The 21,549-nt window shown below is 41.7% G+C and overlaps 1 protein-coding gene and 1 long non-coding RNA gene across 9 annotated transcripts in view; one reads left to right on the top strand and one right to left on the bottom strand.

Moving 5' to 3' along the window:
- The window catches only part of SSH2 (slingshot protein phosphatase 2), a 250,029-nt gene that overhangs the window by 7,119 nt on the left and 221,361 nt on the right, over window positions 1–21,549 (bottom strand). For all 8 annotated transcript variants that reach the window (XM_034640201.1, XM_002912307.4, XM_011225237.3 and 5 more), the window contains 4 exons: window positions 20,465–20,511; window positions 16,218–16,364; window positions 12,761–12,961; window positions 2,669–3,503 (listed from right to left, as the gene is read on the bottom strand). In XM_034640201.1, the coding sequence (XP_034496092.1) occupies window positions 2,669–3,503; window positions 12,761–12,961; window positions 16,218–16,364; window positions 20,465–20,511 (1,230 nt within the window). The remainder of the gene's footprint in view (window positions 1–2,668; window positions 3,504–12,760; window positions 12,962–16,217; window positions 16,365–20,464; window positions 20,512–21,549) is intronic.
- Window positions 5,536–9,985, top strand: LOC117795435. Its single transcript, XR_004619457.1, has 3 exons — window positions 5,536–5,625; window positions 6,266–6,354; window positions 9,907–9,985. It is a non-coding gene; the product is annotated as an uncharacterized LOC117795435 (long non-coding RNA).

Below are 21,549 nucleotides of genomic sequence, written 5' to 3'. Positions count from 1 at the left end.
GTGCCTGGGACTGTCCTCTGCATGAGACTGTCCTTTGGCCATCTGTTTTGTCATACAAGGAGAAAAAAAACAGATTCATCAAAGGAAGAGATACAAAATTTGTTACAGCTTATATCATTGTCTACTAAACTTTTGTTCTGTTTACTCAAACAGAATTCTAACCCAGTATCTTGCCCCAAAAATGAATAGCGGATAGCCTTAGAGGAGGTGCCTATAAGCCTTACTTTCCTTTTTTTTTGGAAGATTTTATTTGAGAGAGAGAGCACGAGCGAGCACAGGAGCAGGGGGAGGGGAGGGGCAAAGGGAGAAGCAGACTTCTAGCTGAGCAGGGAGCCTGATGCAGGGCTTGATCCCAGGACCCTGAGGTCATGACCTGAGCCAAAGGCAGACACTTAACCGAATGAGCTACCCAGGTGCCCCAATCCTTACTTTCTTAAGACCACTAGCCTTCAGGATTTTTTTTTTTTTTAAAGATTTTATTTATTTATGCGACAGAGATAGAGACGGCCAGCGAGAGAGGGAACACAAGCAGGGGGAGTGGGAGAGGAAGAAGCAGGCTCATAGCAGAGGAGCCTGATGTGGGGCTCGATCCCATAACGCCGGGATCACGTCCTGAGCCGAAGGCAGATGCTTAACCGCCGTGCCACCCAGGCGCCCCTAGCCTTCAGGATTTAGGCCATACTGGGGTAGATGAGATTTTTCTTCTCTGGCCTATCAACTTCCAGTTCAAGGGGAAGAGTTCCATTCAAGGCTCCGTGGCCACCTTATATATGCCCAGTGTTAGGGCAAGATGAATGAGGTTATCATCTGATGTCTGATTTGGAGACTCACTACTCTCTTCTCTCCTCTGTCCTGCCAACTTTCATCCTTACCCTCCCACTCTTGGCATCTCTTGGCAGTAGCATTCCAGCATGTGAGGGCACTCTGTACCTGATCACACAATTTCCAAGTTTCACATGGCTCCTTCTGGGAAAGGTTTACTTGGCTTATGGAGCCACATGCCTAAGGAAACTTAGAAACTGTGACTTTCTGACATATTACTGTTCTACCAGTTACAAATTCCTAGATGGATTTACAACGAGGAAAAAGAAAATTAGCCAATATAAAATCAAGTCCTATTGTTAAAAAAAAAAAAAAGATAAGGATTTCAAAATCTGAAAATGGCTGTTGCACATCTCTTAAAGTGGCATTGTGATAACCATCAATCTACTTTAATATTTTATTTTTTATTTATATTTTATTTATTTATTTTGAGAGAGAGAGAGAGCATGAGCAGAGGGGAGGGGCAGAGGAAGATGGAGAAGCAGAATCCCCGCTGAGCAGGGAGCCCGATGAGGGACTCGATCCCAGGACCCTGGGATTATGACCTGAGTGGAAGGCAGACACTTAATGCACTGAGCCACCCAGGCGGTCCTACTTTAACATTTTCGTAAGCCTTCAAAATATAGTATCTCCCTAGGAATTGTTCTGGTCTTTCTCCTTCAAAAGAAAGTCAGAGGTAGTATAAGCCAACAAGGTCAGTTACACCTTTGGGAGAAATCTGCTGGGACATCAGGCAGAAGTAAACTAGCCAAGACTGGGAGAGAAGCCACAGCAGGCCCAGTGTGTGCATAGGCTGTGGAGAGAGTGCTCATATGACAAGGGACTTTGCAGAAAAGCTATTTCTGTCAGAGCTGCTATACCCACTGGTCCAAAGGTGAGCTCAAGCATTCTGATTTCCCAGTAAAAATGAAGCAGAGGCATGACCTCTGGGGAGAGAAGACAGGAGCAGAGGCAATGACTGCCCTGGGGTGAAGAGAGAGGAAAGATAAGTCATGGACAAGGTGGTAAGTTTAAGCAGATAGATATCACGAAATGTCAAAAATGTTGTCACCGCCACTGAAATCATTAAGTGAAGTTTGGTATCCATTTACTGTCACCATTTACTTCCCAACTACTGTATTATACTGATATACCATTGTTTTTAAGATGCATCCCAATTTCAGAAGTGTCAAAATGAGAATAAGAGTGAGTCTTAGAATTGATGATACACAGTAGTTCCTTCCCTGGTCTGAAATGGCTCCTAAGAGCTCATACTCCACAGAGAAGAATCTTCAGAGTCTGTCTGTTCTCAATCATTTCCCAAAACTATCCCTCAAGTCTTGGATACCACAGGGTCTGAAATGAGGACCAAACCAGAAACATTATTAATAGCACGAACTCAGCATGGGTTGCTACTCTAACAAGTATTTACACCTGTCTAGTCTTTGAACTTTCTGAGACAGAATTTCCCAAACGAATCCACCTCCTCAGAGACTCAGGTCTTCCCCAGGGAGCATGTCAGTCCCAGGCACTTCATATTGGTGAGATCCGATTTGAACCACAGAGGTCCAGGGAGGGGACCTCTCCTTGTTCAGGCAGGACATTTGTTTTGGCTAATCCCCCCCTCCCCTCCACCCAAGCATGCCCTCTCAGAAGTTCTTCCAAAGACACCAAAAGCTTGGAAAGATAAATTCCTCAAAAGGCAATGGATTTAAAAAAATTTTAAACCTTTTCAAGGAAAGTGTCAGCCACACTGTCTCTCCCATACTGCCTTCCTAAATCTTTAGCAACACCAAAAATAAAACACAGCAGAGTCCCAAATATTTTGCCTTCCAAAAGAACTTCATTAGGTAGAGACGGTTTTTACCTTTGACTGTTCCTCATCTATTGAAGATTCTTCTGATGCATGGGGAGTATTACTCAAAGAGCTGCTTCTCTGGTCATCAGCCGTCCCTTCCGAAGGGGCTACTTCTGCCCCTGAGAGTCGACAGCTCTCACTCCTTCCTCCACCCAGTTCTTCCATCCTTGAGTGGGAAAAAGACCGGGCCCGGGTTTCTTGGGAAAGCTCTACAAACTTCTCTAGGGCACTAAAAAAATCAATGCGATCTGTACTGAAATCTGAGACTTCAGCCTGGCAACTGGGTTGGGGGCTCGGTGATTCAGGATCAGGGGACATGGGGAGGTCTTTCAGGCGAGATGTTAATTCTTCCAGAGGCAGTAAGTGGACGTTCACATCTGCTTTCAGGGCATCTGTCTCCAAATCTTCCACTGTTAAGTCTGGGAACTTGCTGGCAATTTCTGGGGCCTGTCCAGGTTGGATTAAGGCTTTGGATGCATGGCAGTTGTCAAGAGGGAATTTTGGTTCATTGAGACAACACCCTGATGAGCATCCATTGATGTCATTTAGGTTTAATTCATCTTCAATCTGTCCAGCATGAAATTCCCTAGAAGTAAACTCCAGGCAGATCATTCTTTCTTTGGTACACAGGCCCTTCTGATTCTCATCTTGTGGGACGACATGTTCCACAAAGACAGGAGGTATGGGGGGGTGGTTCTCCAGGGTCTTCACCTCGGCAATCTGGTCTGCTGAGGTGGTGATCTCCTTCTTGTTGAGCTCTAGCCCTGGTTTGCAGATGGGTTCGTGGTGGTCTGAGAGGTCGCTGTCTGAATGAGATCTCCAGAGCTTGTTATGGCGCTGTTTGCTGTGGAGGACACACAAAGGAAATGCCTTACTCTGGTCTGTGAAATCAGTCAACACCCTCCCAGGAAACCGCTCCCAGATAAATTTAAATCTTAACCTGCAAAATGCTTTGTTAATACCAAATGGAAGAAGTAGGTAATGAACATTTATAAAGATGCTCAATTTAACTAATAGCAAAAAAAACAAAAACAAAGCAAAATGACAACAATAAAAACAAATATGAGATCTGATTTTTTTACCTATCAGACTGACAAGAGCTTAAAATGGTTGCTAGCGGCTAGTATTGATGATGGCATGGCCAAACAAGTTCTCTCATATGTAGTCGGCAGGAATGTGAATTGTAGAAATTTTTTCTTTTTTAATTATTTTATTCATTTATTTGAGAGAGAGACAGTGAGAGATAGAGCACAAGGAGGGGAGAGAGGGAGAAGCAGGCTCCCCACTGAGCAGTGAGCCCAACCTGGGGCTGGATCCCAGGACTCTGGGATCATGACCTGAGCCGAAGGCAAATGCTTAACTGACTGAGCCACCCAGACACCCCTGTAGTGGTAGAAATTATCAGAGTGAAATCTGACAACAGCTTTCGAAATTTAACCCTTTAACAAACAATTCTAGAGAAATACTACTATAAGTACACAAAGATATAGATATAAGGATGTTTACTATATAATACAGTGGTACTAAAGGATCAGACACCAAAAAAAAAAAAAAGGATCTATTTAAATTACAGGCCATATACTACATGCCATGCATGAAGCTATTAAAAACAAGCATTTTAGTGGAATGTTGTTCAAGGTATACTATTAAGTGAAAAAGCATGATGACCACATTTGGAATGGTCAGTTCCCATGTTACAATAATAAGTACAGGAAAACACCTGGAGGAACATCATCAAACAGGTAACAGGGTTCCCTTCAAGAAAGGCAGAATACTTTTGGGGAGGGCGTTACTTCCTATACTCTATATTTCTATAAGTTTTAAAATTTAAAAATAATGAGTATATTTAACATTAATAACCGGGGGGGGGGAACTAAAACAAAACAGCATCTAGGCAATACAAAGAGAAATACTCTATTGGAGCCCATTACAAGTTCTCACAATTGGGATAAAGAGCTGATACAGGATTAATCACTGAAGTAGAAATGTGAGAAGGGGGTAATCTTTCTTGAATTAGAAAGCAAAGATGAGGCTGGTAAATCCACAGAAAAAGGTTGGTAATGGAATGGAAGAGGATATGCCTAAAGCATAGGGTCATTTCATAACGATCTCTGGATAAAAACCATCAAGCTAAGGGGACACCTGGAAAAGCAGGTGGCCCAAAGAAGATCACACACACATATCCATCCTTTGGCTTATTTAATGCAGGGAAGTTCTTCTTCTTCTTTTTTAAAATTTTATTTATTTATTTGAGAGAGAGAGAGTGAGCAAGAGAGAGAGTACGTGAGCAGAGGCAAAGGAAGAGGGGAATCAGACTCCTCCGCTGAGCAGGGAGCCTGATGTGGGGCTTGATCCCAGGACCCAAGGATCATGACCTGAGCCGAAAGCAGACACTCAACCAACTGAGCCACCCAGGCACCCCTGGAGAGAAGTTCTGATGGGATGAAATTTCATTTCAAACCATACTAACAAGGGAACACAGTTCCCAAAGCCCTAGCCGAAAAGAAAAAGGTGGCCCTGTGGCTGGTCAGGATCACCTGCCCAGGAAACAGGTCCCTAGATGTGGCATGTAGGGGTGTGGTTTCCATGACTTACAAGTTGATGAAGAGTTACCTAACTGCAGAGTGTAATGGGAAATAGCCCAAAACAATTTACTGCAGGCTCAGGGCCACGCCTGCCTGTGAATCTCTGCCCAGTCATGCGCCTGCACTAATGTGAACCCCTGTTTGTTCTCAACTCTGCACCTGCTCTCAGCTCCCCCCATCTGTCTGCTGCTTGGGTGGGGCTCTCTCTGACTCAGGCCTGCACAGCAGAAGGGTGCTTTTCCTGGTAGGGAACAGGTCATTCTGTTTATGAAGACAAGCTATAATCAATAGCTGGGAGGAAGGTAGGGTTTTTACCCTTTCCAAGCTGCATGAACTCCAGCCACCCCTAGGAGGAGACAACATATCACACATCCCAAACGAGTGAGTGACTGTGGGGAGGAGCAAACTTAATGGTTGGAGAGGTGGGGCCTGAACTGTACACAGTGATGGATCCATGCATGCCATGTGCTTCCCTTTAAAGTTTCTTTCATATCTAGATACTCTTGTTTCCTGACCTACATATGGCTGTGTTCTCCAGTTTCTATCCCTCAGCTATCACGAGGATGTTCAAACCTGTACCAACTCCTCTCAGCCACCATGGCGGGACAATTCCTGTTGATACAAATGACTGGGAAGACATCTGAGGGAGTAGCTGTTCTCACCTTTCTAAGAATATAAAAGAACAGCTTATCTTACCAGTCAACAGGCAAATGGGATTTTTCACGATCCCAAGAACCTTCCAAAGTATGATTTTTTAAAACTGCCTGCAAATCACTAATCAATCAGGAGGGAATGAGACTGAAATTATGCCAATAGGTACCAACAGTGTATGTTTCAGAGGAAGTGGCTGACATTACAGCTGCTTTGCCCAGCAGGGATTTCCTTCTCTTCCTGGGGGAGATAATCATCAGAAAATATGGGGTCAGAGCTCTGGAATTAAACTGACACCTACTTGTAAAGGAGAAAGAAAAATCCCAATCCAAAGATAGGTCTGATTCTGCTGGCTTTTTCATTTTTGCAGTAGGACCTGCAGTGGCAGAGAGTGGTAGACAGCTCTTTGATAGAATCAAGATACTCATCAGCATGGCCTTTGAAGCACTGCTATTCCAGGTACCCCTTGCTGCTCCCTCCCTTCCTCCTCCCACCTCAGAGGTTTTAGTAAAACTCTGTCCTGAATTTTGTGCTTATCATCCTCTTTCTTTATAATGTCATCATGCTTTGTTCTTAATATACTGCTTCGTTTTGCATGTTGTGAACTTATATAAATGAAATCATAGTCTTTGTATATATTCTTCTACAGCTGCCTTTTGCCTACACTGTTTTTAAGATTCATCAATGTGTGCAGCTGTAATTTCAGAGAGTGTGATGAATATACCAGTTTATTTACCCGTCCTGTTGATGGACAGTTTGCCTACTCTGAACAGCACTGCCATGGACACTCTTGCACTTGGTGCATACTTTGGTTCCTAAAAGACGTTCTATACAGGAGCGGAAACGGGGGTCACAGGGTATACGTACATCGTCAGCTTTACTCAGTGACACCAAACTGTCTTCCAGTGCAGCTTTTTCCCAAGTCAGTTTATTCTGATGCTCTATCACTAGTAGGGACAGATGTAAGACACGGGATCATATTTATTATTTTAAACTGTTAATGTTTAAATTCAACTGACTCCCTCCACCTATTTCAGGTAGGCATTAAGTAAACAAGTCGCCAAAGAGAATTTCAGAGTTGGTTTATGGCCTGGATGATGCAAAGAAGTCTCAGGTTCTTTTCTCTCTCGAGTAATCTCAGACCTGAATTTGGCCTTTTACTTCATAAACGAACAAGAAGGAAATCTAAGTGACAGGATACACATGATATCCCATTCTCTTGCCTCCAATTTGCTTTCTTTCTTCTTGTTACATGTTTGGTAAAGCACCAACTTTGTTTGAGAAAGTTACTGGGAGGAAAGTACTGCTAAAAATGGAGTATCATTTATAGTAAAATTAGATTGTTTGTGGTTACCTCTTAGGACATTAGGCAGCCTGTAGAAAGGAGAAGAAACAGAAAGCAACAATTGAACATTTTCTATGTGTTGCCCGTGGTCCCTAAATGCTTTAAAATAATTTCACTGAAAAGCTATTAAGAAAATCCTTTAAATCTCAGTTGGGATGTGGGTTCATTCTCAGGCTCCCTCCTGCTGGCTGACCACTGTGCACCAGCTAACTAGACTCCAATGTCTCCACCAGCAAAGCAGGGGAGTGTGACAGACACCTCGGCCTCCTCTGGCCCTGGTGACAGGGGTGTTCAAAGAATCAAAACTGACATCTATAAAGACACGTGACACGAACTCTCCCTGGCTACCACCCAATGTTTCTTCTCTGCCCCTTTACACTGGAACTTAATATCACAGACACATGGTCCAGCCTGCAAATGCCTGAAATATGAACTTGTCTAATGGAACAAAAATCTGCCAGATACCTGCATGATCAGAGTACAGAATAACAAACACGCCTGTTGGCAGTTTAATGGAGGGTTTCCACACACACACACACACACACACACACACACACACTCTCTTCCTGTCTTACTCACATCCCCCAGCTATAAAAACATAAAAAATAAAATTAGATATGAACAGTATCAATGGCTTTATGATATCTCCCTTTTAGGTCCAAAGGATTATATTAAATATTAGCCCTCCCCGGGCTCTTAAAGAAATACCGAACTATGCAAAAAGTCCCTTGCATTTCAGATAGGTGGTCACTGTTTGGCCCATAAGAGACTGTAACCAGGGATGCCTGGGTGGCTCAGTTGGTTGGGCATCTGCCTCTGGCTCAGGCCATGATCCTGCGGTCCTGGGATCGAGTCCCACGTCTGGCTCCTTGCTAAGCAGGGAGCCTGCTTCTCCCTCTGCCTGTCGCTCCCACTGCTGTGCTCTCTCTCTCTGACAAATAAATAAAATCTTAAAAAAAAAAAGGGACTGTGACCAATTCATAAATCACTTACAGAGTCCTGGTATCACTTTGGTAAACTCCTCTTCTACCAAGACATCAAAGCACCAATCTAATACCCTCAAACAGAGGGATGCCACCTCAAGTTAAGAACCCAGTGCCACTCTAGACAACCATGGGGGCTAAAGAATGCTAGGATCAGGGCTCTATCTTTTTGGGAAAACCACCACATGCTTCCTGGCAGAAGATGTGGAATACAAGCTCTAAGTATTTCCACAGGAAATGGATTTCTCTGCAAACAGAATGAGTGGCATTTTTCTAAGGACTTTCTTCTCCTGGTTACCTAAGCTGTAGAGCTTCAGACAGTTCCAGGAGTCTGGGGCTTCTGTTTTTGCTCTTCTAAGCAGGCAGACCTTGGTGTAGCACTCTAGGGCTGGGCAAGAATATGCTGGGCCCAATTCACTTGGCAGCTAGCTTGGCAATAGCCTACAAGTGCTGTTTCTTAAAAAAAAAAATCAGAGATTGGACCCTAATGATTGTATACCCAGCAGGTACTCCCACTCTTTTTCCTAACTGGCAGAGGCTTGATTTGGTTTGGGTTTTCACTATTTCATGAGAGCCCTGGCAGGAGACAGTCTGGAGGGAGGAGCGTAAAGGCAGGACACTTACTCCCCTAGCTTTCTCCCCATAGGGTCACTTCGGGCTCGGGCTCGCTGTGTCCCTTGACTGAAGGTTATTTCTCCTCTCTGAAGGTGTCTCTTTCTCCAGGAGTCTCCTTCCAGGTTCTAGCAACTGCTCCCTCCCCTCTTTGGGCCTCACAGCTATAACCGAACAGCTCTGCTGATGCAAGTCCCCTGATTCTACTACAATCCCATATCTTCGTAAAAAGTCGCTTTATAAAACTCTCCTCAAATAATCCTAATCCGAGTATGCTGTTTCTTGTTGAGATGCCGACTGATGGAGGTATTCTATTACTTGCAGGTGAAAGCAGCCTAAGTGATACCCCAAGCGCTAGATTCTAGTTCTTAAAATCCAGGAAACATCACAGTACAGGAAATTCCAGGACCACTTCCTATTCTAGTTTCTAATGGAGTTAGTGTGCCTGTGGGTGGTGGAAGGCAGTGGCTGGAGGAAGGAGGAGGGATAAAAATGGTACATGCATGTATGTGTTTCTTGCTAGCCTTGGAGAAACAAGATGATGAGAACCACATCAGAATAACCCTTACCAGTATATAGTGTGCATTGTTTTTTAAGGTTTTATTTTTAAGTAATCTCTACCCCCATCGTGGGGCTTGAACTCACAACCCTGAGGATCAAGAGGCACATACAGGCTCCTCTGACTGAGCCAGCCAGGTGCCCTTGTAGTATACATTTTATACACATTTTTATTTACAATAACCTTATGACATATGGTTCTTTAAAAAAATTTTTTTTTATTTAGGGGCACCTGGGTGGCTCAGTCGTTAAGCGTCTGCCTTCGGCTCAGGTCATGATCCCTGGGTCCTAGGATCGAGCCCCGTATCAGGCTCCCTGCTCAGCGGGAAGCCTGCTAGCCTGCTTCTCGAACCTCTCCCACTCCCCCTCATGTTCCCTCTCTCGCTGTGTATCTCTCTGTCAAATAAATAAAAATCTAAAAAAAATTTTTTTTTAATTTAAATTCAACTTAGTTAACATATAGTGTATTATTAGTTTCAGTGTGACATAGAGCTCTTAACTTTCATATTACAGATGGGGTCAGGTGAGGATTGGAACTGTGAAGTAACTCCTCAAAGTTGCAGCAAGAAGATGAACCAAAGATGGAAACCAGATCTACTGACTCAAATTCTGTGGTTTTCTCATTCCCCAGGCTTGATCCTCCCTCCACGAATCGAGCCCAGGAAGGCAGGATAGAACCGAAAGGGAAAGGAAAAGGCAGTGTGATTTGTGGGTTATGCTGCCCTTCTTATCCGCATCTAAGATTTTTCTTAAGTTCCTTTAACATCTAAGAAAAACCACATACTCTAAAAAAACCCAACCCAACAGCTTGCAGTAGCCTGAGATTCCAGAATAAATACTGAAATTGGCAGGACACATAGTATCCTTGCTCTCAATGGGTCACGTGAGGACACTGCCTAACATCTGTCATGTGTGTGTCTGGGAACATACAATATTTATGTCTCATCCAACCCTCAGATGCCTTTTTCTCGCGCCAAAAAGAACCGCTGTGTCCTACCTTCTGATCTAATCTAAAAATGTCATCAAAATCTGGCCCCAAAGACCTCTAAACTCCTTTTAAGTGGAGGAGACTTGAGTATCCTCCCTGCCTCCTAAAAGAATGGCTCAGATGAAGTCATGCCAAGTACTGAGTAAACAGGAGGGTTTTTTTTTAGTGGAAACCATAATGCTATGCTGTGGCTGCATTTTCACAAGACTTCGGAGGTGGGAGGGTGGTCCCTCTGCCTGGATAGGCTGGAAGGCTATTTAACATTTTGTTCAGGGGAAACACAGCCCAGATTCAAGAGTCAAGACCAAGTCATGAGACTCACTGGAGTCAGACTCTGGCACCAGCCCCAACTGCTTCTAGGCAGCTGTGCCTTCATCTGAACAAAACCACCTAGAACATGCACACATGAAAAAATCAAAGCAAAATCTAGCATTCCTTAGAACTTCAGCATGTGGCATCCCAGGAACTTGACCCTTAAACCCAGTTTAATATGCACATCTCTTTTCCTTGAGAGCAGCTGAAAGTGGCTTTCACCACTAATGAGGTAAAATAATAAATAGTTATTTTATAACCAATTACCAAATTACTGCTGAAAAGAGTAGGTCTCATTGATACAGGAAGATGCTCAAGATCTAGTACTGGGCAGACAGAGGGAGACAAATACTGAACGGTATCACTTATATGTGTTATCTAAAAAAGCCGCACTAAGAGAAATAGAGAATAGAGTGGTAGTTACTAGGGGATGGAGGATGGGGGAAATGGGGAGATGTTGGTCAAAGGCTATAAACTTCTAGTTAGAAGATTAATAAGTTCTGGGGATCTAATGTAAGATGGAGACTATAGTTCATAATACTGTATCATATACTTCTGAATGTTGCTAAGAGAGATACTAAATATTTTCACCACAAAAGAAGAAACAGTATGTGAAGGAATGGAGGTGTTAGCTAATGCTGTGGTGATGATCAGTTTGCAATACATAAATGCATCAAATCAACACACTGGACACCTTAAATTTACACAATGTTATACATCAATTCTATTTCAATAAAGCTGGGGGAGGAGGATGGTTAAGTGAGGGCTAACTGCAGTGTAACTGTTCAATATACATTGCTACAGTTTAAAAAAGAAAAAGAAAGGAAGACCAGTTATTGGGTGAAGACGTAGGCTGAAGAATAGCTTTTCTGAGAAAATATCCATCAATATATGTGGTAAGAGTCACACCTGGAGAAACATGCAAGATAAGTCAATTGCTGTCTGTGGGTACTGTATTTATAAATGATTTTTCTGTGTTTTCTACATCTCTGCAAAGCATATATATATATATATATATATATACACACACACACACACACACACATATGTATACACACACACATATGTATACACACACACATACAGATTAAAAGATTTTTAAAAGGAAAAGAAGAGAATTATTTCTGGGAAGTGCCTTCATACCCCAAATCTGATTTGTCACATGACCAAAATTTTCGAGAAGGCTCACTGAAACCAAGCACTGATAAACAATGATGCCGAAAACAGCACCACATACTTTAAAAATTTTTTTCTTCTTTTAAAGAATGGGCCAAAAAAATTTCTAAGAACTTCATCAATGCTTAGCATTACTTTGGGAGCAATAAGTATCCATTTTGATAAGGCAGCTGTATCTGGCCCTAGAAGATGTTGAGAAATGTTTATGATAATCAGGACCTCCTTGAGAATTAAAATAAGAGAACAGTTATTTCCACCTTTTAGTTTAAATGTCTTTAGTTTAAACGCCTGATCTTCCATACTATTTTTTTTTAATATTTTATTTATTTATTTGACAGAGAGATAGCCAGCGAGAGAGGGAACGCAGCAGGGGAGTGGGAGAGGAAGAAGCAGGCCCCCAGCCGAGGAGCCTGATGTGGGACTTGATCCTGGAACGCCGGGATCACGCCCTGAGCCTAAGGTAGACGCTTAACGACTGCGCTACCCAGGCGCCCCCTTCCACACTATTCTTAAATGCTTGAACTTTTTTTTTTTTTTTTTTAAAGATTTATTTATTTATTCGACAGAGATAGAGACAGCCAGCGAGAGAGGGAACACAAGCAGGGGGAGTGGGAGAGGAAGAAGCAGGCTCATAGTCCAAGAGCCTGATGTGGGGCTCGATCCCACAACGCCGAGATCACGCCCTGAGCCGAAGGCAGACGCTTAACCGCTGTGCCACCCAGGCGCCCCAATGCTTGAACTTTTTTAAAAACTAGATTGACAGAGGTTTCAAATTTCAAAATGTATCACACATCCAAATTAGGCTGAGAACTAACTGCAGGGAAGGACATTTTATCTTGCCCCGGGGAGCATAACAGAGGGAAAATCTGAGAAAGTCACTGAAGGACTCACCTTGCCAGCAAGATCCCCTGGTACTCTTCCAGTTGTCTCATGAAGCTGGGGTTGGGCTTGGTCACTGTTCGCCTTTCCTTCACGTAGTCATAGGCCCGGTCCAGATTCCAGCCATACTCCTTCATTGCATAGGCAATCACAGTGGAGGCTGAGCGACTCACCCCCATTTTGCAGTGCACAAGGCATTTAGATCCATGTTTCCTACGTTGGGGGATTGAGGTAAGGAGAAAAACACAATAGTGAGTGCATTTTAAAAGCTAGGTTCGAAATGTTTCCAAGTCTCCTGTCACCCTTCCATTTTCTTTCAGTCCATCCCACTTTAGTGTACTTGTATACATCTATAGTCAAATGTGGAGGGAGGGTAGGCAATTCTAGTGCACTCAAATAACATTCAGTGTTAATATTAATCCTTTTAAATTCATTCAGCAAATATTTACCAGGCAATCACTGTATGTAAGACAATGTGCAAACTACTGGGAGGCAAAGAAAAGTAAATCTTCCCTAAATGGTAGGGTTCAATGGGGGAAAGAGATAATTAAAACGCAAAATGGAAATTACAATGAGTGTGAAGGGAGAATTTTCAATTTAGAGACTGGGCCCCATTTTGCCTGTCTGAAGGCCAGTACCCTCGCAGTCCCAGGGGCATGTTTCAAGGCTGGCACACTCTTGAGTTACAAGTGTGACAGTGATTCATCTAATTTATCCAAATGTTCTGAGTTGCTTCCAGTTCAAGTTCCAGTAAGGGTTCTGTCCCTGGAGGAAAGTACAAACCAAATGAAACTAACCCTCCTCTTTAATCAGATGTAGCCCTAGATATCACTTTTCACAACACCACCGCCATGTTCTGTCTAGGGACTGGCTAGACAAACCGTGGAGTTGGATGGGACCATGTGATGCACCACACGGCTTTCTCAGTGTGGAGGGTGGAATGAAAAACTACCTGTTGTTGTTTTAATGGGGTGGAAAAAAGAGAAAGCAAAATTACCATAAAGTGACTATAAGAAACAAACAAAACCCTGTGGTCTCAAGATGCCAGACCTCATTACTTCAGATACGAAAAGTACTCCACTATGCTATGCTAATTCTGCTAGTAACACAGTGTCTGGCACAGAGTAAGCCTGCAAATACTTACTAAATGTATGAACGAACTTATGGATCTGCTGTTACATCTGTCAGCTGTAAGTAGAAATATTTTAAAATCTGGAAAAAAGAATGGTTACTCTTTTCACTAGTGTACATGGGCTAAAAATATTGCCTATGTGGCTATTCCAATAAGTAAAAAAAAAATGGACATCAGCCTAGTAGGGAGAATCTACTCATTTACTCACTCACTGTATTACAGTAAACAAGCTTCCTTCCAGGGGCTTATAATTCTTCTGCTGGAGATAGACACACATGAAAGAGTTAAGTACAACGCAAGGAAGGCATGAGGTTATGTGCCAAAACGATAGGAATGAGGTTATGTGCCAGATAAGTGATAGGAATTCAGAGAATGATCTGCCATAATCAAAAGAGTCTCAAAAGGAAGGTAAGATTAACCTCCTACCCATCATTTAGATGCAAAATTCTGGAGTCCTTAGGTTGGTGCAGGTGTGTGTCTCCATGAGCTTAGATGATCCCCAATGACTAGGACATTTTCGTCTTGTTTATGGCACCACAGGCTTTCATTTAGATTACATGCACAGTGACTCAGATGTGAGTTCAGACATGTGCTCTGTATTTTCCCTTCAAGCTCTGACATCAAATTTCAGGGCTATACCCGCAGGCATGGAAGGTGCTCAAAGTCGGACAATTTTAAGAAAAATACAATCATGAAATCCACCCCCACAAAAGCATTTCTTCATTTTGAATGGGGCTTTTTCCCAGTGGATGGCTTCTAACTCACAAATCGAAGGATCTGAAGTCAGTTCAGAAAGTCAAGTTTCATTTTTCAGTTTCAGCCACACAACCCCCCCCCCCCACCACTTCTCCCCTCCCTGTGCTGGGTTGTCTAGATTAAGCCTGGTATCACTTTAGGAATCCTAAACCCACCCATCTGTAGGTCGAGTCTGGAATTCAGGGCTCCGATCAGGATGAAGCACGTGAGGTGCCTGGGGTGCCATTTAAGGAGGCGCTCACTCTCAGATGCTGACCTACACTCGTATGAGCCCCAGCAGGACTGCCTGCTCACGTGTACCCTGCATGCCTCACATATCTCACCTCAAGGCTGAAACTGGCCTTAGCTTTCACTGGGCCTGGGGCCTCGCCTGAACTCTAGCCTCTTTGGCTGCGATTCTCGCTTGCCTACTCTTTTCCAGTCTCCCTTTCTTAAGGACCTAGACTATTCCTAAATACTTGATGGACTCTGAAATAAGACATGATCTTAGGTTCAAGTCCTATCCTCACCACTTGTTACTTAACTTCTCTGAGCCTCATCTCTATAGTCTGTCCCTACCTGTACAAAAAGATGACAGCATATGTCTCTCTGGGTTCTGGAAAATATTACGTGGGAGAATAAAGTGTAAAGTACCTGGCACATAGTAAGCATGCCATGAGTGGTATTATTGAGAACAATTTAATAATAGGCTTCAAGAATATAAAACACTCTTCCAGGTGCTAGCTAGAGACTGAAAGTATGGGCTCAAAGCTAGTGTAGGAGGATTCAGGGTAACTAAGAGGAAGAACTTCTTGACTACGGAGGTCCTGAAGAAAGATGTGGAATCATTGCTGAAGGAGGACTTTAAAAATGAAAAGTGGTTCCCATCTGCCAGGGATGATTTGAATGTGGTCCCATCAAAGGGGCAGCGTGGCCAACATGATCATTTATGGTTCCTTCTATTGAAGGAATATATAGAATTGGCAAGGAAATCCCCAGGGACTTAAAAAAAAAAAAAAAAAAACCAGTGCTGACATATTAACACTAAACACTAAATTAATACTATTAGTTTCACTAAAAGGACCAATTAATTTAAAGATGACATCAACAAAATGGCCAGAGGAAAATTTCACTGTTTAGAGTATCATAAGAGTAAAGTAAAAGAATGAGAAAAGATTTCCAAAGCTCACTAAGTTTCCCTTCTGGTCTTTTCAGAAAGAAGGACTCAGTATCCCACACACCCGGAGTAATTCCTATTCTTTAACTTTCACAGGTCCCCTTTGGCGGCTTAGCACCTTCTTCACAACGTCTTCCTTCTCTCACTCTTACTGCATTTGCAGCAGCTCCTGTTTGTGTTACCTCATCTTGTGCTCGATGGAAACAGTCAACAGGAGGTTATCTTCTTCCAGGGGACTCATCTACTTCTAGGGAGTATGAGGTCACTAGTCAACTTTTCCCCAGGATTACAAAAATTAGTTTCCTTTTTTTCTTTAATTCCTTCTCCCAGAGTGCAGACAGTAAGCCATCTAAAGCTCTCAGGCCCCAGCCGTGCGTGGTGCGGGGGAACATGGACCAGAGCATGTGCGTGTGGCCATTACTCACTTTGCTTTAGAGATGAATTTGTAAGTGTCATTCCAGTAAGCCAGGAGATCCGTTGCCTCTTCATCATATACTCGGATGTTATGATACTCAAAGACTCCTGGGAAGAAGTTATCTATCTCTCGAGTGACATTCAAGATATACCGCACCCTGCGAGGAAACCAAGGGAGAGTATGTGCTCTACTATTCAGGCGAAGTCCCATTCCAGCACTGTTTTTCCTACTTAAAATTTGTTTACACCCTAGGTTGAAATTAAATACTAAAATATTGAAGAAAGCTAAAAAACTAAGAGGCTATATATTTAGTACAGAAACTATATAACAGAATCCAGGACATACCTGGGCACCAATGAATTACTGAGAGAAAAGCTGTCTACCAAGTTCAACATCTAAATTCCATTTTCAGTTTATGTACAGTTACACAAGCTCATCTTTGACAGTCTTTTGAAAATATGCTTTGTATTTTTACTTCATAGAATCTAAGGTCCATGATCCGACAGTTTCTCCTCAGTCAATAAAATTACCAGAAACAAAATTTATTCTTTGGAAGTCATTTGTATTAAATCAGACTATTAACATCTACCTCAAGAAACAAAAAACAACAAAATAGGAGGGGAAAAATTTCCTCCTATCCTTCTAAATGCTAGATTTTGCTCTGTTACTCTCTTAAAACTACAAGAAAGGCAATAGAGGCGAGGGCTGGGAGGGTCAGAGGAAAGTTGGACCTAAAAGTCTCGCAGCTCTTTCGGCTGCAGGCCTGGCTGCCACAGCAGTGGATGTGTCTGAAAGTTCTTCTGTACCCAGAGGCTTGCAGAGAAGGGTTTCTGGATCACAAATTTCTTCTGCTGTCTCTCTCACTGTACAATTTCATTAAATGCTCGGGTTTAATTTGCCAAACGGTTATCTTTTCACAGTGCCATGTGGACTTGGACATCACTGGAGTTTACTCCAACAACACAACACAGATTCGCTTATTTCTCTGTGCAGAAGCTGCTTTCTTCTTGGAACTACACACAAGGATCTTACAAACCCAATCTCTGAAGTCAGAGAAATGACTACAGAGAAGGAGAGCCACAGTTAACCCATTTTCTGGTTGAGGTCAAGAGACCAAAATTTTTCTGAAACATGATGTGAATATGTTTTAACTTCGCATCAAAGTCCATTACTAGAAAGGATTTTTTTTCTTTTTAATTTAAAAAGCAAGCACATGCAATTGTGGAAAACAGTACATGGAGTTACTCTATGACCCAGCATATTCCTCTCCTAGGTATAAACCCAAGAGAAATGAAAAATAAGTCTACCCCAAAATTTGTACATGAATGGTCACAGCAGTATTCATAATAGCTAGAAAGTGGAAACAACTCAAATGTCCATCAACTGATGAATGAATAAATAAAATGTGGTATTTTCCAAACAATGGAATATTATTTGGCAATAAAAAAGGAATGAAGTCGTAACACATGCTACAACATTGATAAACCTTGAACATATAATGTAAAGTGGAAGAAACCATTCTTAAAAGAGCCCGTATTATATGATTCCATTTAAATGAAATGTCCAGAATAGGTAAATCTAACACAGGAAGTAGATTAGTGTTTCTAGAAGCTGGGGGGAGAAGGGAAATGGGGGTGACTGTTGAAAGGTACAGAATTGCTTTTTTTTTTTTTGAAGATTGTATTTATTTATTTGAGAGAGAGAGAGAGAGCATGAGGGGGGAGGGTCAGAGGGAGAAGCAGACTCCCTGCTGAGCAGGGAGCCTGATGCGGGACTCGATCTTGGGACTCCAGGATCACGACCCAAGCTGAAGGCAGATGCTCAACCGACTGAGCCACCCAGGTGCCCTAGGGTACAGAATTTCTTTTTGGGTTGAAAAAATGTTCTAAATTAATTACTGGACAACTCTCTAAAAATAATAAAATCATTGAAGTGTACATTTTAAATGGATGAATGGTATGTGAATTATATCTCAATGAAACTGTCAAAAGGAAAGCACACTTCTCTTATTTAAAATAAAAATGAATAATCTCCCACCTCTAATCCCATACTTTATTAATGGATTAGGCAGGACAAGGCTTCCCAATCCTATTCATTACAGAACCCCCAGGCAGCCACTACCAATTGAAATTAGCACTCCTTGAAACTTCTTTCACATCTCTATATGAAGTAGCACTTTACTTGGGGTTCTAAGGTCAGCAGATTAGGTGAAAATGGCCTTATTGCCAAAATTAGACTTGAAAATCCCTTAAATCATCCACAAGGGGCAGTACACATGTTTTGTAACTAATTCTTAATCCACAAGAGTTTAAGAACTAGTGAATTTATGAAACAAGATCAAGTAGATGTCTGAGCATCTACCTATACCTTCTTTTAAGACAAATACATCTGTGTTTTATGATTTAGCCTTATAAGTAGTAAATGAGATGAACATGGGGCGCCTGGGTGGCTCAGTCGTTAAGCCTCTGCCTTTGGCTTAGGGAGTGATCCCGGAGTCCTGGGATCGAGTTCCGCATCGGGCTCCTCTGCTAGGAGCCTGCTTCTTCCTCTCCCACGCCCCCTGCTTATGTTCCCTCTCTCGCTGGCTATCTCTCTCTCTGTCAAATAAATAAATAAATAAAATCTTTAAAAATAAAATTAAAAAAAAAAGAGATGAACAGGTATCATCACCAGCGGGGGGGTTGTAAGTCAAAGTGTATGTGTGCACCATGTAATTTCAATGCATTTGGCAAGCACTGGCTGTATCACATCTCAGACTTCATATTAAACACTGTATCTACGTGCTAGTTTCTAGCACGTCACAGTAAATTTTTCTATTGTCCCTTCACATTTACTGAGCACCCTCTTGGTATAAAGCTTTGAGCTTTATGTTTTACACAATACTAAGATACAGTCTCTATTTTCAAGAACTCCAGACTCAATCATAATCAATTTAAAATTTCCAAGTTCTATTTATTTTCATTATCTTAAGTTAAGTAACCAGATTCACTCCCCCTTCTCCCCACCCTACGAATTCTTCGTATAATTCTCTGGCTTAAGTCTTGTTTCAAGTTCATTTTAGCGATTATGACATACCTTTCTTTTGAAGGAAAAGTAGGGAGTATGCATCTCATCATGCTAAAGATAACCAGAAGTCTGGCTTACAACTGAGAAAACAGGGAGCCAGCAACTAGCCATCACTACTTCTGGGTTTCTTACTGCTGTCCACAATTAAGAGTTAGTATGGCCAAGTTCAATGAAAAATTTAGGCATTAGCTAAGAAGTAAAAAGGGAAGAAGAATGGTAGCTTTTTGCTTGCTGAATGTTCATGGTGGTCTCAACAGCTATAGTCAAACTCAATCACCATGCCGCTTAGGGGCACATCTCTTAATACAAAGTAGGTATTCTTGTTCAATTTCAGGAACTTGTCTACTTTACATTTATAATTTTTTACATTTACCTTATACATTTATATGCCTTATTTACCTTATACATTTAAAAACTTAGATTTCAAGCCTTACTAAAAAGGGATAGGGACAGAGTCTTGTTTTTCTTTGGATCCCAAGTATCTAGCACTGTACCTGGCCCATAGAAGATGGTCGATAAATGTTGAGTGAACAGCTGTGAACCAACATGCAGTTCTGTGTACTCTTATATAAAAATAGGATCCAAAGGCAAAACTACGGAGGCAGTAAAAACACTCTGTATGATACCATAATGACGGATGTATGATACCATAAGGATGGATGCATGATACATTTGTCCAAAGCCATAGAATGTACAATACTGACAGTGAACTGTAACATAAATATGGACTTTGCATGATTATGATGTATAAATGTAGGTTCATCAGTTGTAACAAATGCACCACTCTGGTGGGGAGAGTGATAATGGGGGAGGCTATGCATGTGTGGGGGCAGAGGTATATGGGAAATCTCTGTATCTTCTGCTCAGTTTTACTGTGCACCTTAAATTGCTCTAAAAACAAACACAAGGAACCAATTACTACATTTGTTTTAAACAGCAGGAAACGCATGCACATTTATTTTGGAAAGCCTTTCCACTGAAGCAGTAGCTCTTTCTTGGGAGGCGGGTGTGGGGGAGAATGAGACAGTGGGAGAAAGGCCACTTAACTTTTTATTAGATTACACCTGATTAGAATCAACTGGAAGCAACTCTTAGGCTTAAAGTTACTCACTGACACCTATTTGACAGGAAAAAGTAAAAAAGAACAGTGATTTCTGTCAGGGGATGAAAGCAATTGCTCTGTGTGCTTACCCTCGGTTCTGTAAATCCTCTAAGTTGGAGGCATTCCATTCTGAGCCCTGTGGAACAAAAAAACAAACAAAAAAACAAGGTTAGGGAGTATTAGCAAATGAACAAAATACTATACTTGAAAAGGAGTCCTATGAGGGAGGAAGTAGATGTTATTACATCTATCGCGGTTCCTTTCTATACGTTAGGTAATTTATACATGATCACGTTGAGTTTTCACAAATGATAGGGTAAAAAAGTTATCTTCATTTTTATAGATCAGAAAACCAGCCCTCATAGAATTCAGATAATTTTTGCTCAAGATCACATGCTGGAAAGGTGTCTTTGATCATCTTCCAATCTAAGTTAAATGTCATCTGTTTTCCTTGTTTATAGTATTCTGATTTTTTTCAATACTACGTATCACAATTTTTACTTGTATGTTTATTTATGTGCTTATTTACTACCTTTCTTCTCCATTCATATAAGCTTCTTGAGGATAGCAACCAGATCTCTTGTTCCCTAAGGACACCCCTGAACAGTGCCTGGCACTTGGCAGGTATTTGGTAATACACATTTGTTTAATGAACAAAGTGGCATTGTTATGAATTAAACCTAGACTTCATTCTAAAGCCCATATTCTTTCTAGTGCATTATGTTATATCCATGGAGAGTACAATAGCAGCTTCTGCTAAAAAAATGAGGGAAACAACATATACAAAATTTAAAGAAGGGAGAGTTGTACAGATTATCTGATAGATCTATTAACTGTTAATATTTTACCACATTTGCTTTCTCTCTCCCCTTCCCTTTCAATATGTATCATGCTTTCTTCCCTTGAGCCATTTGAAAGTAATCTGAACAATCATGCCACTTGAATACTTGATCATGTGTTGCTTATGAACAAAAACATTCTCTTATTTCCATTTTTATAACTAAGAAAGAAAACACTAACACAATGATAGCCTAATACATTATCAATATTTGAATTTCAAAAGCTGTCCTAACTGTCCTTTATATTCATCCAATCAAGAATCATACTTTGCGGGGTGCCTGGGTGGCTCAGGTGGTAAAGTGTCTGCCTTCGACTCAGGTCGCAATCTCGGGGT

Source organism: Ailuropoda melanoleuca, chromosome 13, assembly GCF_002007445.2.
Source record: "Ailuropoda melanoleuca isolate Jingjing chromosome 13, ASM200744v2, whole genome shotgun sequence".
Classification (NCBI taxonomy): domain Eukaryota; kingdom Metazoa; phylum Chordata; class Mammalia; order Carnivora; family Ursidae; genus Ailuropoda; species Ailuropoda melanoleuca.
This window is presented reverse-complemented; position numbering and strand designations above follow the sequence as displayed.